We start from the raw sequence: 17719 nt of genomic DNA, 5'->3' as shown, positions 1-17719 counted from the left end.
TCTCCCCTGAGCCTCCTTTGCTCTAGGTGTTAAAAAGCTGCTTCTCAGCAGCAGCACCTGGGCCCTACCTGTCGGCCATCCAGCTGCTCAGACACACAAAAAAGGGGGACACCCTGTCCTCACTTTTATCTTCTCAAGACAAAATGTGTCAATCCAATTTCCGAAGTATCTTTTAATAGGAGATAAGAGTAAACAATGGTATAAAATGGTAACAACTCAAGAAATTTCCTAAATTCTGCTCATGATTGACACACAGGTCTTCCATTGCCCCCAAGTACCATTGAGTTAAAAAATAAGAAGCAAAGCCTGCAGGGTGGCTGCCTCTCAGCCCCGTGACTCCTCCACACCACTGCCAAAATCAGAGCAGCAACATTCAGTTGTGTCTTGCAGTACAAGCAGGACCAAACCATCATCTTCTTTTGGGGAAGGTTGAACACAGCCCAGCAGTACTGCTCAGCCCTCAGCTCAGGCCCTGGCTCAGTCCACTGCACCCCGTGGGCCTAGAAACATCTTCAAAAGCACAACTTGCAACAGAAGAGAGGGGAAAAAAAAAAAAAAAGGTTTAAAACAGTATGTATTGGGGTAGTTGTCTCAGGGGCAATGAACAACCCCCCTCCCTGTTTCAGACGGCTGTAGGCAAGACTTCAGAGGGGCTTGCAGCACCAAAATAGGCAGCAGATGCTGGCCTGGTCCCTCGTGACAGCAGAGATGGAAGCTGTGACCCCCTGAGCCCCAGCAGCCCGACGGGAGGCAGGACAGCGCCGCTGCTGCAGCACAGTCTGGCTCAGAGCTGGGGAAGAGTCTCTGCTGCAGCCAGGGCAGCTGGGAGGTGGAACTGCAGGAGCCTGTGTGTGCTCTGAGGTGGCTTCTGGAGTGCCTCGAGGAGACAGGCTGAGCCCTGTCCAGCCCAGTCCAACCTCCTTCCGCCTCGAGTCGATCCCAGTAAAAACCAGTTTGTCACCAAGAAAGATACCTCTGCAAATATCGATGGGAGTAAAGATTTAGGTACAAAATGGCTTAAAAAGGTGAAATCTGCAGCTTTGTTTTCGCCCCAGTCGGTGGCTTTTCTCCCTTCTCTTGTGCCAAGCCGCTGACTGGTCTGGATTGTGCCCGTTTCAGATTGGCTGGAGGTTTCTGGGGAAGGGGAATATTGATTAAAGATCACTTAGGAATGTGGAGCTCGACACGTCTAGATATTTAAAGATGAGTCTGTGTTTGCCCAAGGCCAACTCACGGCCTCACTCCTCCTCAGTCCACTGGCCACTAGCCACGTGGCCGTTAGCGCGGTTGGAGCCGTTGCTGGAAGTGCTGCAAAGTCCTTTTGTGCTGTGGGATGTGCCATCCTCCTCCTCAGAGCTGCTCTCCACGTCACTGCGGTCATCTTTGGAGACCTGCACGTTTCAAACGAGATGGGGTAGTGGAGAGAGGAGAAGGGAGGTTGAAAAAGTCCCAATAAAGCAGGAGTCAGAAGGTTGTGTCCGTGGGATCCACCAGCTTCAGCATCACCCACTGGTTAAAGGCCATGCTTCCAATCAACAGATTTGTTTTGACTCAAAAAAATGCTCACACCATAATCATCAGTGGGTAGGATGACAAAAAACTCACATCTATCAGTTTTAAAGAGAACATTTTGTCCTACAGGGAGCAACTCTCACACTTTAAAGATTAACCAGCTGTATTTATCACATGGCTGTCTGCACAGAGCCGGGTGGTTTTCACAGCTCGTGGTTCTTACAGAACTCTCCAAGGCAGAGCCTGTGGGGGCAGCAGCTGCAGGGCACAGACAGCTGTAACCCAGCAAACACCAGGAGGAGCATCTCAGCCCCGAGGTGCAGGTCTGCTTCACAGTTATGCCTCCAGTGAAAAGCCTGACTGCAAACATCTGGCACAGGGGGTGAGCAGGAGGAGAAGGGAACAGATCACCAGCCTGGCCCCAACTGCAAACAAGCACCTTGGGTGGTGCTGAGGTGCCAGGGCCATAAACTCAGGGGTGCCAAGGGTGCTGGCAGCCCCCACGATGGGCTCACCACCCTTCTGCCTCTGCAGCAGCCCTCGTTTACTCCGTGTGCAGCATTTCACAGCTAGCACCTTTCCAAGGATTTGGGGGTTTCATTCTACTCTGAGTCGGGGTCAAGGGTTTCAAACAGCACCAGGCAGGAAGGTTTTGAACTCAAGGGAAGATCTGGCAGGGAGCCAAGTAAAGTTAATGATCTCCAGGATTGGGTTTGACAGGCCTGTTGGATGTCCTGGCTTCTGTATATTGCTGGAACTTTTGATACCTTTCCCTACTCTCCTGCTCTGTTGGAAGTTCAAAAGGTCACTGGAAGGAAACAGAAATCCCTCGAAATTTTCCCCAGGATTTGGGTGAGAAGGGACTGGTCTCCTTTTCACAGAAAGCACAGCACTTCTCCTGTCCTCTTGCCCTCAGCACAGAGTTAATGAGCACTACAGACACATATCAGTGCTCCGTGGGCATATAAAAGCAGAAAAGTGAAGGTCATGCAGCCAGACAACAGCAGATAAGAAGAAACCCCAAGACATTGCTTTGACCTTTGGAAAACCCTGTGTTGTAGCACACGGTGAGAACCAGCACTGCAGCAGCCAGGGGGAGGGACCTTTGCAGAGAAGGCACCAGCCCCCTGAAGCCCCAAGCCCCCAGCTCTGCCTCTGTCTTTGCCCTGAGGCAGCCAGAGCTGCGTTCAGGGAACAATCCCAAGCACACATCACACTTACATGCAAAGGGTGAAACCGTCCAGCTCCAATCTGGCACAGAGAAAAGGAGGAAAGAATGAAGAAGACAGAGCTTAGAGTCCTTTCACTGGCTAGGTCACCTGGACAGGAGAGAACCAAGGAAAGGAAAAAGATGTAGACCTCAGGATGCAGAAACAGCTGCAGAGACAGAAAATAAGACATTTGCAGTAGCAGCTGTCAGGGACAGATGACAAGATCCTGTGCATAGTCTGTATCATGCCTTCCCCTGACAGTCACTGCTGCAGACAACCAGGATATAAATATTTTTCAAGGTTATGTTCCATCTGTAGGGGCAGCTGAGAAGTCAAACACAAAGTAGAGCCATGGAAGAAGCTCAGATCAGAATACCAAATATCTGATTGGAAAAAAAAAGCATTTGTGCTGTGAAATCAGCTGCTGGGCTCTGGTGGCTGCAAAGGAAGGGGCTTCTCTTCATGGCTACAGTGGGTGTCAAACTGGTTCCTAGACTGGCTTGCCTTGTCTCATGCTGCTTCAGTGGGATGCCAACTTTTTGCTTGGTCACTCATAGAATCATGGAATGCTTTGAAGGGACCTCTGAAGGTCATCCAGTCCAACCCCTGGATTGCAGGGAGCAGGGACATCCCCAACTAGAGCAGGTTGCTCAGAGCCACATCAAGCCTGATCTTGAATGTCCCCAGGGATGGGGCCTCCAGCACCTCTCTGGGCAGCTTATTCCAGTGTTCCACCACCCTCAGAGTAAAGAACTTCCTCCTCATGGCTAACCTAAATCTGCTCTGCTCAAGTTTGAAACCATTGCCCCTCATCCTGTCACCACACACCCTTGGAACCAGTCCTCCCCAGCTCTCCTGTAGCCCCTTCAGGTACTGGAAGGCCACCAGAAGGTCTCCCCAAAGCCTCCTCTTCTCCAGGCTGAACAACCCCAACTCTCAGTCTGTCCTCACAGCAGAGCTGCTCCAGCCCTCGGATCATTTTTGTGGCCCTCCTCTGACCCAGCTCCAACAGGTCCATGTCCCTCCTGTGCTGAGGGCTCCAGAGCTGGACCCAGGACTCCAGGTGAGGTCTCAGCAGAGGGGCAGAATCCCCTCTCTCCATTTGCTGGCCACACTTTTGATGCAGCCCAGGATGCAACTGGCCTTGTCTCTTAAGGCAATACCTGCTGCTAACCAGCTGCTGCAGTTTCACCCTCCCAACACTAATTAAACTTTGAATACTCAGGACTGAAGCAAGACTGCACCCCATTAGTCCAGTGACAACCAGCAAACTCCCCTGCATTTCTGATAACCTTGCTTCTCCTCATGCTGCAGCTCGAAGCCTGGCCTGCCCTGACAGCCAGGAGCCCATGTCACTGCTAACACATAGAGAACCCTCCTCCCATCCCAAGAACCAGCTGAAGCTGGAAAACTGGCAAACATCCTCTATAACTGTCCAAAAAAAAGAACCAACTACCACCTCAGACCCCAATCAAAGTACATGAATCTGTCACCAGCATCTGGACGTGCTGGGAAATGGTGTCACCTCCCTGCACCTCCAGAATGGAGAGGACAGTGGCCCTGTCCCTGCTCTGCATGCACCTGGCTCTCAGGTCTGGGGGACCCCCGAGGTGAAAAGCACTTCCACAAAGCATTTCTGGTGCAGTTCCCCCAAGGGGCAGCACCAGCCCTGACTGAAGGGCTTGCAGGAAGGGGGACCCAGAGCAGTGGGCAGCATCTTACCTTTCCCCGCACGAGGGCCTTGTAGGCAGTGCGAATGATGAGATAAGACCAGATGATATGCAAGATCTGCAAGGTTATCAAAAGCCCATTGAAGAGCCACCATGAAGGATAAGGACCAATCAACTCCCAGCTTTCAAATAGGGTTGTATTCAAAATCCTAAAAGAGATCCAGAAACACGTTACAGAGGGGCTGGGCTGGCAACGAGGCGTCCGGCTCTCAGCGAGGATCCCTGCCCAGATGCACAACAGCCTGTGCCTCATGTGAGCAGCTGCTGCTTTGCTCCTCTCTGAGACAAGCCAGCCTCTTGCCAGAGTCAGGAGACAGACTAAAGCTCATGAGGAACACTGGGAACCCAGCAGCAAACAGAAGATGTGAACGTTCTGCACTTTGGTTTCACACACTGATCTGCTGCCAATTTCCTTCTCAGAAGCGTGAGCGTGTGTAATAACTGCACAGGAAGTGATGTCAGGCTGCACTGGTCACCAAAACAACTGTTAACACCTTCCTGCTTGGGCAGGCTTCACCCAGATTTGAAGATCAGGAAGGAATTTTGTTCCCAGTAGGCCTCTCTCCCTGTGGGCTCTTCTCTTCCCCTCAGTTTTACAGATTCCTCCCACCACGTTGGAGCTAGGAGCTCTTTATGGGCAAAGCTCTGGGCTTGCTTTCATCCCTGTTCTGCTGTTCCAGTCACTGGGAGTTATTGCCAGGACTTCAGTAATTTAATAAACACTTTAGGTTTTATGAAGTAGAGAGGTAGGGAGAGACCTTTAGAGACATCATTAATTTCACACAGCTTTTAACATTTCACAGGAAAAGAAACACAAGCCTCTCAGAGAGGAGCCCGAGTCCCCCAAAATGCAGCTACAGAAACATCTAACTCATGGCTGGTTTATGGATGTATTAAATGAACTTCCAGAGATCTGTCAAGCTTTTAGACTAATTAGGGAAGGGAACAGACGTGAAGTGAAATAGCATAGGGTCTGCAGGACTGCTGTGAGCTTGCCAAATTTCTCTACAAAGTTGAGGAATTACATTACAGCCAGTGGAAAATACATTAAAGATTTAGAGGGCTGCTGAGCAATAGCATGATGCAAGAGCAGCACCTCATGACAGACAACAGCAATAAAAACAGTGACAACTATCTCATCTGTCACTGCAAGGAGCCTATGAAGACATTAAATTAAAGCTCTTCCTTATCCAGACTCCTCTGATGCATTTACTGGAAAACAAGCAAGAGCTTCAACTGCAACCCTGATACCAAAGTGTAAGTCTTGCTCCTGCCCACCACCAGGGCACCCCAAAAGAATGGGAATGCAAGCTGAAATAAATGTATGCAGTAAAACCAAAACAGACTGACTCTCAACCAGGTGTAACCAAATTTTCACCCCACTCTTTCAACAGAAAGAAGTGGAGCCCATCCGCAGAACCTCAGCTAAGCCTGACCTACTGAGGGACAGGGAATCTCATTAGGGGATGATGAGCTGTAAGCCATTTAGCCAGGGCTTCACTTCCTGAGAAACCCAAGACCTCTTTCAGGCTCTGAACAGTCACGACACAAGGACAGAACAGGACTGTCATTAAGAATAAAAAACTGCAACGATGACTAAACCAGATACTCAAAACCTCCCAAATTTACCCCAAGAGACTGTGCCTCATTTGTAACTATTTCCAAAACTTCAAGAGAAGTAAACAACTCTTCAAGTCTTTCAGAGCAGACAGTGGCTGATTTGGTTCCAACACTGTCATCACTTTGCAGCAAGAGGAGAGGGCCCAGCTGTGCATTAGGATTCTGGTCTCTTTTCACACTCCCTCAGCTGACTGTTGAGAGGTTCCTCCACATGCCTACTTGAATGTACTGCTCCCAGCTTGGGTTGTCTGGTTCAGGCTGCCTTGAGGGACAAGGAATGCTGGCAAGAAGTCTAACCACAAAGGCTTGGCAGAAGGAGAAACAAGACCCCCACAGCTCAAGGTGCTTACCAGAAAGGATAAATGCCCAGCCGTGTAACGATGAACACGAAACCAAAGAGCATGAAGAAAGCATCACACAGACGTTGGTACTTGGCATAATTGGCTAACTTTGCAGCCTAAAAGAGACCAGAAACACAAGAATGTTGTTCCTTTTGAGCACTCACGTAATTACCAGGCTGTAAAGCTTCAAAAACCCTCAAGCCATCCCATTTGTAAGGAAACATTTAAGGATTATTCTCAGCACTAAAGCAGTAAGGAGGAAAAGCTGACAAGGCAGGATCAGCAGCAGGAGTTGTGTGGCATATTTAATGAGTTTATCAAGAATGGGAAAGGCAGCTTGCTCCCCTGAGACCACGGCAGGGCAGGTCTGAAAGGAAACTCACCTCTAAGAGGAAATCTGATGCATCGTGGAGGCACAGCACCAGAGTTCCCACCCGCACCATATTATTCATATAAGAGAATGTGATGAGTCCAATTGTAGCCAAATGATGGACAAACATGATCAAGAAGTCCTGAGAGCAGGAAAAGAAAAAAGAATGAAGGCTGTCAAACAAATACAGGGGTTTGAAAGAGAGCCACAAAACTGACTTGTGTCACAGGATTAATTCAGGTCAGACTTTGACTCCCTCAGTCACTCCCTTTCTGCAGCTCTGAGATACTCTACAGTGCCTCTCCTGCTAAGATTTCAGCACAGAAAAAAAATCCCAGGCAAACTTCTGGTTTTGAATAGTCAATGCAAGAATTGGGATAATTTGCTGCTTTGCAGTTTGTGTAACAGAAGCAATAAACCATGATTTACTGTGAACCATTTTCCAACAGCAACAATAACCCCAATCCTAGAACACAGCCCAGTGGAATTAGATTCCAGCAATCACCACCAGTCATCATTCTGTTACACACTCAGATGAAAAATTACTTCCAAAAAGCCATTTATTACTGCTTTAGTGTTTGCCATTTTCTCACCCAGCTCAGCAAGGTACTGCTCTGAGCATCTCATTTTCATGTTTTCTTGCAAGTCTTCTGATTAAATCTATTTTTACACAATGATTTGATGGCTTTTTATTGGGAGGTATTGAGTGATTGTGTTCTTTCTCCTGGAAGGTGAATGGGACTCTCAAGGATACACACATCAGGCTTGCTCCTCCCTTCTCCCCAGACTAGGCAGTGATTACAGGGGGAGGAAAGCTACACAAAGATGTGAAGGAGGAAGAAAATAGAGTTATCACTATGATTTAGCTTCACCAGCCAGGCACACAGACATTTTTTCTTAGTCCCATCTATTCAGCAAAGTGGTTAGTGCAGTTCTGGTTAACCTCACCTTCCGTTTAATGTCTGTAAACTGAGAAAACATGAGAGACCAATAGAAGGCTAGCTCCAAGATATAGTAGTAATAAAGCCTGGATGTTAAAGGCTGCAAAACAAAGACAGAACAGTTAGAAGACAAAATACTTAAAAATTTACATTCAAATCAACTTTTTCCTTCCTTTCTTCCCCCACATCTCTCCCTTTTAATAATCTCAGCAGCAAGTAAACATCAGAATATGAGCTGAGAGTTCTGAGTAACACTGCTGGTGAGAAACCTAACCAAGGTATGAAGACGTAACAAGTAAATGCCATCTTTGTGCCTTCCAAAAGGGATGGCCACCACTTGCTGGAAATAACCAGGCTGCAGCCTGTGTAGAGTAAGAAGCAGAGAAGTACTCAAGTCTATTGAGTTTCAATCTGCCACCATTAACAAAAAAACTGGAGTTGTACAAGACATTGGAATCCCAGAAGCATTTCTCTCCTACCTGGAAGGGGTAGTTGTACCAGCACTGTCGTGTGTCCCAAAACCAGGGTGCCTAGAGGGAAGAAGGGAAATTATTTCTACTGTTTTTTTTTCTTACTTTTATCTAAGACAAGTGACCACTCCACTAGTTTCACTCTAATTTTATCCTGACTCCAACATTCAAGCTGAATTTATTGTAAAGATCCTAGTGATGTAAAATGTTATTTCTGAAGTCAAAGTTCAGCACTGTCGTGTGTCCCAAAACCAGGGTGCCTAGAGGGAAGAAGGGAAATTATTTCTACTGTTTTTTTTTCTTACTTTTATCTAAGACAAGTGACCACTCCACTAGTTTCACTCTAATTTTATCCTGACTCCAACATTCAAGCTGAATTTATTGTAAAGATCCTAGTGATGTAAAATGTTATTTCTGAAGTCAAAGGCCAGTTATACTGCAATGGAAATTCAAAGAAAAATCATACAGCTCTAATAATACAGACCCAAAGAGATGAATCTGTATCCCCTCAAGAGGGATGAGAAAAAAAAACCAAGCAGCTGTCCATAACAAAACAAAAAACCCAGTTCTGTCCCATTCTGGGGTAACAGAACAAACACATTTCTAGTATTTCCCTAAGGACAGATCTGAGTAGCAGCTTTCCTCTAGTGTAAGGAAGGTCCCTGAACAGAAACACCAGGCTCTCTAACACAAGATGACTGTCACCCCCAAACTGCCCTTGTTTTAAGCTAGGTGCAGGCAGTTAGGAAGTAACCCAGTTAGCCAACCCCCCTAAATTTCAGCAGGTTTTTTTTAGGACAGCCCCAACCCAGCAGTATACCATGCACAACAAGGGGGGGGTGACAAACCAACTCACCGTCCAGAGAAACCTGATTCCATAAACAAATATACTTAAATAAAATGTAAATCTCCACCTGGAAAGAGAAGCAGAAGTTAAACTTACCAAATAGAAACAGCTTCTGGTTAACATTTATAACAAAAACTGTAACAATTGTGGAAAAAAAAAATAAATAGTTCTGACACCTGAACAGCTTTCACCCACCACATACTGATCCTTCATTTGGAAACAATTAATCTAAGGACAAACCTATTGAAGAGTTTTTACACCACACACGAGTTTGCATCTCTGGAATAAGTTCAGAGGGAACATGCATAATTTATATGCTTTAATATGCAGCAACAAGATAAGTCATTGTTATCCAGAAGGTATCCTAATAGGTACATTTGTCCCTCTTACCTTGTGGCTTTAAGCAGACAAAACCATACTGGGGAGAAGAATTAATGTGAAGAAAGTTACTGGAAAGGAAAGAAACCAGCACAGAAGAAATAATAAGTCAGGAAAAAAAAATATTCAGATGTTTTGCTAACAGAGGTAACTGCAAACATCCAGAAAGACACAGAGAACAAAAGAATGAACTGAAATGAAGAGGAATCCAAGAAGTGTCTGTATGGAAGTATCTTGTTGGGTGAGCCATAGGGTTGTTCTGTCTGGGAATACACCAGGACTGTGCAGACAGCAGACCTGCCTTCAGTACAGTCACCCAGGCTGTGCCTGTGCAAACACACACACGTGCACACTGCAGGGCTACCTGTGTGCTGAGCACCTGCTCTGCTCCCTGCAGCTGCTCCCTGCTAACAGCAGTAACTCCTGTACACGTGTTCTGGTCTCTCATGTACACAGACAAAATATTTCAGAGTTCTACAGAGCCCTCCTAACATCTTTCATTTGCTTACAGGAGAATTGATCTTCCACCAGCCAACCCCCAGACACCAGCTGAAATCAGCAGCTGAGCACAGTGTGAGGCAGAAAAGAGAACACAGAGCTGGAGCTTTAAGATGAAGCCACATCTTGGCCTCTGCACAAACATACATGCTCTCACAAAATTTGGTGAGGGTGGGGGGTTTGTCCTGGTTCCTCCGGTGCCGAAACCAGCGCTGGATCTTTCGGACATCCCAGTCCAGCTGCTTTGACAAGCCCTCTAACCTTCCTCCATCTGGGGACTGAAGGAGAAGGAAACAAGTGTCATTTCTCCTGCTTCTCAGCCTACTTTCAGTCTGAGATCCCCTCTGTATCATGACAAAAATGATGCACAGATAAAACACACTCTAGGAAGGCCACAAACCCAGGGCCACAAATATTAACACCAGTTCAACCTTTATAAGCCACTAATTACTTAATTATTCAGCATGCTTTTGGGTTAACATTTCCTCACCTATTCACCACTTACCAGCACATTATGACAAAGAAAGCCAACGTTCTGTTTCTAAATTTGGGGGGAGGAGCTTTTCAAATGTTCTGTCCTACCTGTTAGAACCTGCACATCAGTTCCAACAGCTCAGAACTGAGAAGATCAAAGCTGAACACATTTAAGGGCTCCTGCTCACTGCAAGTTCAGGAAACTTTAAAGTAAGAGTTGGTTTAACACACTAGATGTTTGCATATTCCAAAAGGGTATCATAGAGACATTATTTCCATTACCAAAGTTTATCAATAAAATTAAATTTGAAAACTGAAGCAATTGCATGATAAAGAATCTATCACTGTTCTCTGACTGGAAACTCTACTGGCAGTTAATTTCTCTGAATAATGACATAAATGGATTTATAAGAGACAAAGTGAACAAAACCTGATAGTTGCCTCTAGAATCTCCCTCAGTGGGAGACAAACCACATTACTTTCAGACTAGTGTTCTTTTAACAAGCTCTGCCAGGGAGCTCTTGCAACTGAAAGATGATAAACACATTTTCCTACTTGAGTTACATGCAACCTCAAAAAAAAATATGCAGAGCACTGATTTAATAAAGTCACCAGACTTTTCAACTGAAAAGCAAAATCATCTGTAACAGGATTTTCAGTACTGAGACCAAGAATTCCCTCTAATCCCATCACAACCAGATCTTTCTGCACTTTACCAGGCTTTAAGAGTTTGAGCTACCTGATGGTTGTGCACTGGGAAGGAACCTGCCTCAGAGGAGAATTTGGAGAGCTCTGATTTCAGAATGGCAATGAAATCCTTCCACCCCCATCAATGTCACCCTACATTCTGATTCTCCAAATCCAACAGCAGACACAAGCATACTGGCACAGTTAAGCACAGCTCTGTTTCATAACTAGATAAATTCTGCACAGCATTTGTCCTCAAGAGTTTCCTAAACATTCATTTCAAAGACATCCCCTCCATGAATGTCCTCCCCACAAATGGCATCAAATCACAGGGACTCTTCAGATCACACGTCATTCCAAATACCTCAAAACTTTAATGGTCCCATGAGGCAAGTTTTAGTGAGGTTTTTATAGAATTTCCCTTCCATTCACTGAGCATTTTATCTGCTCCTCTCAGAATGAAGTTTGGCACCACCAAATCAGAACATAAAACCTTCCATTTCATTATCTTAATGAAAATCTATCACGCCGTCAACATTAAATCGAGTACAGGCAGGGTGGAACTCTGTAATTCTGAAGTGAAGGAGCACTGTCACTGTAAAGGAAAGAAAGCCCATAAAACAATCAAATCAAACACCTACTGTCAACATTAAATGTCCTCCTACCCTTTGCCAGGGGACACTTCCATTAACTGAACACTTTCCTTAAATAACTGACGTCCACTGTGACAGCTGCTGTCCAGTTTCACAGGAGATGGCAAAAATAAGAGGAAGGCATTCACACAGCTGGCCAATAAAACCAGCAAAGGAAGCAATCTCAAAGAAAAATGCAGCACTTTTCTGATAGAATGTGAAAGATAATGGGAGATTTCTTGTTAAACCAAGAATTACCCCCCGTTACAGGAGTGCTGTTTGGACAAAGGCAGGGAACTGAGGGAAGAAGCATGTAAGAAAGGACAACCTTTCTAAATTGAGGATTTATTTTAATTCACAAAAAGACTCTGTGCACAGAAGCACAGGTCAGCCCTATAGCAAATTTATTCTGCTACAAGGACATGCAGAATAAGATAAGAAAGAGCACAGTCCCTGTGTGTGCACGGTGTGAAATGCATTTCTCTCCAACCAGAAAAGCAGAAGGAAAGAGCTCCCCCCTCCTCATCCTCCTCCTCACAGGCCTCCATTTCTAGCAGAATCTGAAGCATGACTCACCTTAGTGATGGATGTAAACACTTTCTCTAGAATTGCATTGGGCTGGGCTCTGTGAGGTCCACTGTCTTGAATGCCAAGGTTTATGGCACAGGGCTTGGCAATAAACCTGAAAGAGTTGAAGAAAAAGCTTGATTAAAACAAGATATCCATATCCCTGCTCTGCCTAAACCACAGGGCCCCCAACTCGTCACCAACAGCAACACCTATCTGAAAAGCTTCTGAAGCTCTCCACTCATTCTGCTTAAAGGAACTTGCCAGGTGAAGTCATCTCCTTTCTCAGTCCAAATGATAACTGCAGACAGTGCAAAGAGCACACACATCTCACAGGGAAAATTCAATCCCCACAGCCTTGATCAGAATGTGCTCCCTGGGGTGATCAGCATCGCTCAGAAATAACAGATCACTGATAGGAGTCCTCCATCAGCATAAATGCTCCAGCCCCTGTAGCCCTAGGAACAAAACACCTTATTTCCAGAAAGCACCTTGCTGTCATTTAACTCAGAAAAAAGGGAAGTTCCAAGTGACCCAGTTCCTAAAAGACCCATGGGTTTGTTTTGGGGGTTTTGGGTTTTGTTTTGGGGTTTTCATTTTTTTTGTGTCTTTGGGAAGAATAAAGCAGCTTGTCTCCTTCAGGAGAGGGAGGAAGATGTAAGAAGTTGCCTGAAAGACCCAAGATCTCAGTATCCTGCTCAGCCCTGTGTGCACCACATATTCCAAAAGCTGATCTAGAACTGTGAATTTTGTAGCACAGACACTCTGAAAATAAGCCTCATTTTGCAACTAAAATGAATATATACAGGCTCAAATATTATTAGGCTTTGCTGCACCTTTGGGTCAAAATGGGGACAGGATTCCAAGTGTGTGTTGCCTGAACAGGTGAATTGTTTCCTCTCCTGCTGCTGGGCAAGAGAGGGGAGGTTCCAAGGAGCTATTTTAACTTTTTTTTAATCAATTCTTTTGAAAGAGAGAGTGTGCAAAGAACCCATTTCCCAGACCCAACTCTGAGGAGGACTCAACATGAGCATCACTGCATCTGTTTTGCTTCACAACAGAGATTGTTTCAGAGACAAATAACAGAGGGCAACAAGTGACACATGTATTATTGCATTCCACAGGCACCAAGAGCCACCCAGCCCAAAATGCTGCTTTCTCCAACCACTACACTTGTAACCATTTCTCCTTGTGCTTAAAAGGAGAGATTAAAATTCAGGAGAATCAGGACTACAAGTTCTCCAGCAGTGACCACTCTGGGGATCACTGGTGAGGCAGCAGCACAGGAGGTGACACAGGTTAGAGGGTTTTCCCCTTGAGAAATTACAGATCAGCTCATGAGTAATCCTAAGGGAACTCCCCAGCTCTCAGAAAATACTGTACGAGTAAACACAGCCCCAGGTTTCACTATCCTACCCCATTTCTTCACATGTCCTGCTCATTTCAACAGCTATAGCTTTTAAAAAAAAAAAAATTAAAAAAAGGAAAGGGTGATTTCCTTTCAGCTTGGCTCCAAAATCTCACTGCTTCCTCTATGACCCAGACCACCCGCCAGAAATGGTGTTCTGATGTTAGGAAACATTTGGCTTGACCCCCCATCAAAGTGTTCATCTTTATACTCTTCTTTCCTACAGGATATACAGAGAAGCACATTGTGCCATTACAGGATGCCAAACTTTTTAATTTCATTTTCTGGGACACAGTGCTTACAGCTCTGTGTTAGCAGGAAAGAAAACCCTGACCTGAGTACACTCAGTTTGGGTCAGTTCCTCACCTAAGACAAGAAACCTGAATAATCTAAATATCTGCATGTCCAATCATCACTCAGGAGAGTCTTCTTTTTTAAGAGCAAGTAAAGAAGGAATGGTTAAGAAAGCCCATAGTTATCCACACAGACTTTTGGCATTACTCTAGAATTCAAAACCTGAAGCATAAAGGGAAGAAGAAACTGCATCTCCTGAGGGGGGGGAAAAAAAAATGAATAATTCATTCACTTTGGGGCCTAAAAATTGAAAACCAGAACAAAACAAACACCCCAAAACTCTGCATGAAACTATTCCTGAGCAGTAGGCTTCTTTCACTAGCAGGCTTAGAGAAAAAATAAGGGTGTTTCCAGAAGTCAGGGAAAATAATCCTAAAAATCAAGAGTAAGCTGCAGCCAGAGCTCAGGACTCCAGTTACTCGGTCAAGCACGTGGGTGACCAAAGAGCAAACCAAAAAACTCACAAACATTTCTAGGTGCACAGCAGCAGACAGACCCTGAGACAAGCAGACGGGCGAGTCACAACAATGGAGGGGAGGGAGGGAGTCCCAGCCCCAGAAACAGGAAGGAAAAGGGATGGCAGCACTGGATTTCATGACTTTTAAGGAAGTCTGACCCCAACGGCGTAACGTTGCTTCTCAACTCCTCCAGTCGTGGCTTGGTGGAACAACAAGTGTCCTTCCCCAGGGCTGCCTGGCCCCCTGAGAGGTGTTTGCCCATGGCTGGGTCATGCTCGAGCCCACTGGGCAGCCACAGGTGGAATATAAACTCAGCTACCAACCCTCTTGTCAGACAAACATCAACTTCTGTTTCCTTTAGGTGTCCATTACAGGAAACTCACACTGAAAACCCCTGGGGTATTTTATATTTTTGGCCCTAGAACAGGTTTTCAGGTGTGCAAGTTTTGCACTGCATCCCACAGAGGAAAAAATTCTCCATATTAAGCAGTTAAGCACCAAAAAGGATGGCTGCCCAGAGAGTAGAATCTCCTCTCATGGGGATATTCAAAACTGAGCAGCACAAGACCACAAACTGACTTAAACATTGGCCTGACTTTGAGGAGAGGATTAGACAAGGTGACCTCCAGAGGTGCCTTTTAATCTAAATTAGTTTATGATTCCACAGCAATCTTTCCCAAGGCCAGTTTACTGCCACACCTTCTCAGCAAGGATTTACCATCACTTCAGTACTTGTATTACACTTTTCTTCACTGGCATCTGCTCATTGGCTCAGGTCAGACCTGCCAAGCACCTTTGTCTGGCTAGTTATTAAGATTTTGAAACCAACACCAATTTTCAAGGACACAAACTCCAGATGTTAGGTTATCCAGATGTTTCTCAGGCACGTTGTACTTCACAAACCCAAAGGCTGAACCCTTCTTTATGGAACATCCCAGTCTGTCTGGTGACTCCCCACTACAGCTCTCAGAAGGAAGAACAAGCTGTGAAATAGTCAGATTTATGAAGTATACACTCAAAGAGTTTCTCTTTCCACCACCTCTCAGTTTCACTGTGCTAAGACTAAACCACCTCATTCCACAACTGTCCCTAACTTTCCAAACAGACCTGATGAAGTAATATCCAAAATCACCTTTTTCTCCCCCCGGGCAGCTTGAGCACAGGCTGCAGATCCTCTCAGACCTGTAGAGTAACAAGCATATCTCTAACTGAAGGGTATTCCAGAGATAACCACATCCTATGAGCAACAAGCTCCAGGTTTTTGCAGGTTAACTGTGATTTTCCATTTTTTTTTTTGGTGGCTGCAGCAGGACAAGATGTGCAAGGAAAAATAACAGCAAATATAGTCACAAAAAATACCCCAGAACTTGTAGGCAGAAGTTCTTCTTTATCTTACCTGCACAAAAACTCACCCCTAGCACCAAGTCTGGATTTTACCTTCCTCTCTAAGTCCTGTATCATCACTACAGTCACACACTGGCCATGGACAGTCAGCCTAATTATTTTACCAACATTGTGTGTGATGCACAAGTTAATTTAGAGGAGAATTCACCAAAAATAGGTGCCAGCGTTACAAGCACCAGGGTCACACGAGCACTTCCTCACACTGAAGATCTACAGCAAAAGGGGAGAGGAAAGAAAGTGATGAGCAGGAAAGAAAGTGATGAGCAGAAGCCAAAACAAAAGAGCTGCACAAGTCTGTAAGTCACGTTCTGAGTCACCACGTCCAACTGCCAAACTTGTGTCACACGTTTGACACAACAATCTCCAAAGCCTGAATCAGGGTATATACACAATGGGGTTTTTTTAAGACAAATCTGAACTTTTATGACACGTTCAAAGTGGCAGGAGGAAAGAGAAAAGGAATTCTTTAAAAAAAAAAGTATTTTAAAATAAATATACTAGAAACTGCCCTGGGTATTGCTCTCACCATCTGTTTTCACTTCTGGATACCACCACTGAGACACATTATAGCAAAGACACAGCTGGAAAAAAGGAACAACCCTCTCAGGTAGGATGCACTGCACCTCTCCTAACATGTCACACTCCATTGGACAGAGAATCTTTTCTGCTTCTTCACCAGAAGAAGACACCTGGACTAAACCAGGCTTGGAAAGCAAGGAGACCTTCCTGCAGTGCCTTTCAGGGGTGTCGTTATGTCACACAACTTCCTTTCCTCGTCTGCTGGCAAGCGTGAACATTTGCCAGGCCAGCAGCAGCACACCAAGCTGAGATGAGATTTTTGGCACTGCCACGTGTGTTCCTGGGTTCTCTCCACTGGTTTGAACTGTCAGTAGTGTTCTGAAGCTTTCTGGGTTTTTTTTTTTTGAGGGCACAAAGATAAGAGGAAGAAAAAAGAGCCTCTCAAACTTCTCTCCTGCTCTGCTGACCTGCTTCATTTCCCCCCACAGTTCACAGATCCTTTTACTTCATTCATCCTCTCTTGCTTCATTTCTGAAAGGTCAAGAAAATTCACACTTCTTACAGCCAACTCACAAGCCAAAAACCAACTCAATTCTTACCCACTCTAAGCCCTCTTCATGCTTAGACACACTTCTGCCCCTTCAATGTAGATATTTAAGCCTGAATCAATCTTTCATGAACGACCTGGAGAGGAATACAAGGTGTCTCAGCCTGCCTCACCTAACAGTCTTCCTAAATAAACCACTTTACTAATTAGTATCTGCATCACCCACAGAGCCCGCCCTGCGTGCGGCTGTAAGAGATACACATCGTGGGAAGGATAAAGCTCTGCCCCGGGGAAAAGCTCCTCTCAGGTGTTTATGGATACCGGAGCGAAGGAGGAGCAGCACATTACACCTGTTCACAGCCAGACACGAGGATCTCTCAGCACTTCCGTCATGCCCCAGATGCGGAGGACCCACAAATCGTTTAATAATATACCAGGCCATGTGAACGAGTCCTGTTTCCTCATGCAGGAACTCGCAAGGAAAGCACAAGAAAGGCGGAGAGCGGCGGCGGAGCAGCAGCCGCCAGTTGTCTCTGCTCGCCCGGAGGAGGTTCTGGTCAGGAGGAGGAATAAAAGTGAATCGCCCAGAGGTTCTTCTTGCGCTACCTCAGCGTAAGATCCTCTCGGGATGCAAAGCGAAGGCACAGAGCAGCCCTGAGGGCTCGGGTACGCCGTGACAGACACAGAGCGGCTCCCGGGACAGGTTTTCCCCGGTGACACCACGTCCCCGTGGGGCGCAAAGCGACCGCGG

The 17719-nt window shown here is 45.7% G+C and overlaps 1 protein-coding gene across 1 annotated transcript; it reads right to left on the bottom strand.

Moving 5' to 3' along the window:
* Window positions 1-1003: 1003 nt before the first annotated feature.
* Window positions 1004-12414, bottom strand: CERS5 (ceramide synthase 5; the record flags this gene model as incomplete). The annotated part of the gene is made up of 9 exons (XM_008946244.1): window positions 1004-1391; window positions 4446-4602; window positions 6424-6530; window positions 6798-6926; window positions 7733-7825; window positions 8205-8255; window positions 9052-9109; window positions 10066-10196; window positions 12288-12414. Coding segments are annotated over 9 exons (1006 nt in total), but the record flags the coding sequence as incomplete, so codon positions are not given.
* Between the last annotated feature and the right edge of the window lie 5305 nt (window positions 12415-17719).

This window comes from Merops nubicus, unplaced genomic scaffold, assembly GCF_000691845.1.
Source record: "Merops nubicus isolate BGI_N331 unplaced genomic scaffold, ASM69184v1 scaffold46078, whole genome shotgun sequence".
In the NCBI taxonomy this organism is placed as follows: domain Eukaryota; kingdom Metazoa; phylum Chordata; class Aves; order Coraciiformes; family Meropidae; genus Merops; species Merops nubicus.
Note: the sequence above shows the minus strand (reverse complement) of the source record. Positions and strands in the feature narration are given on the sequence as shown.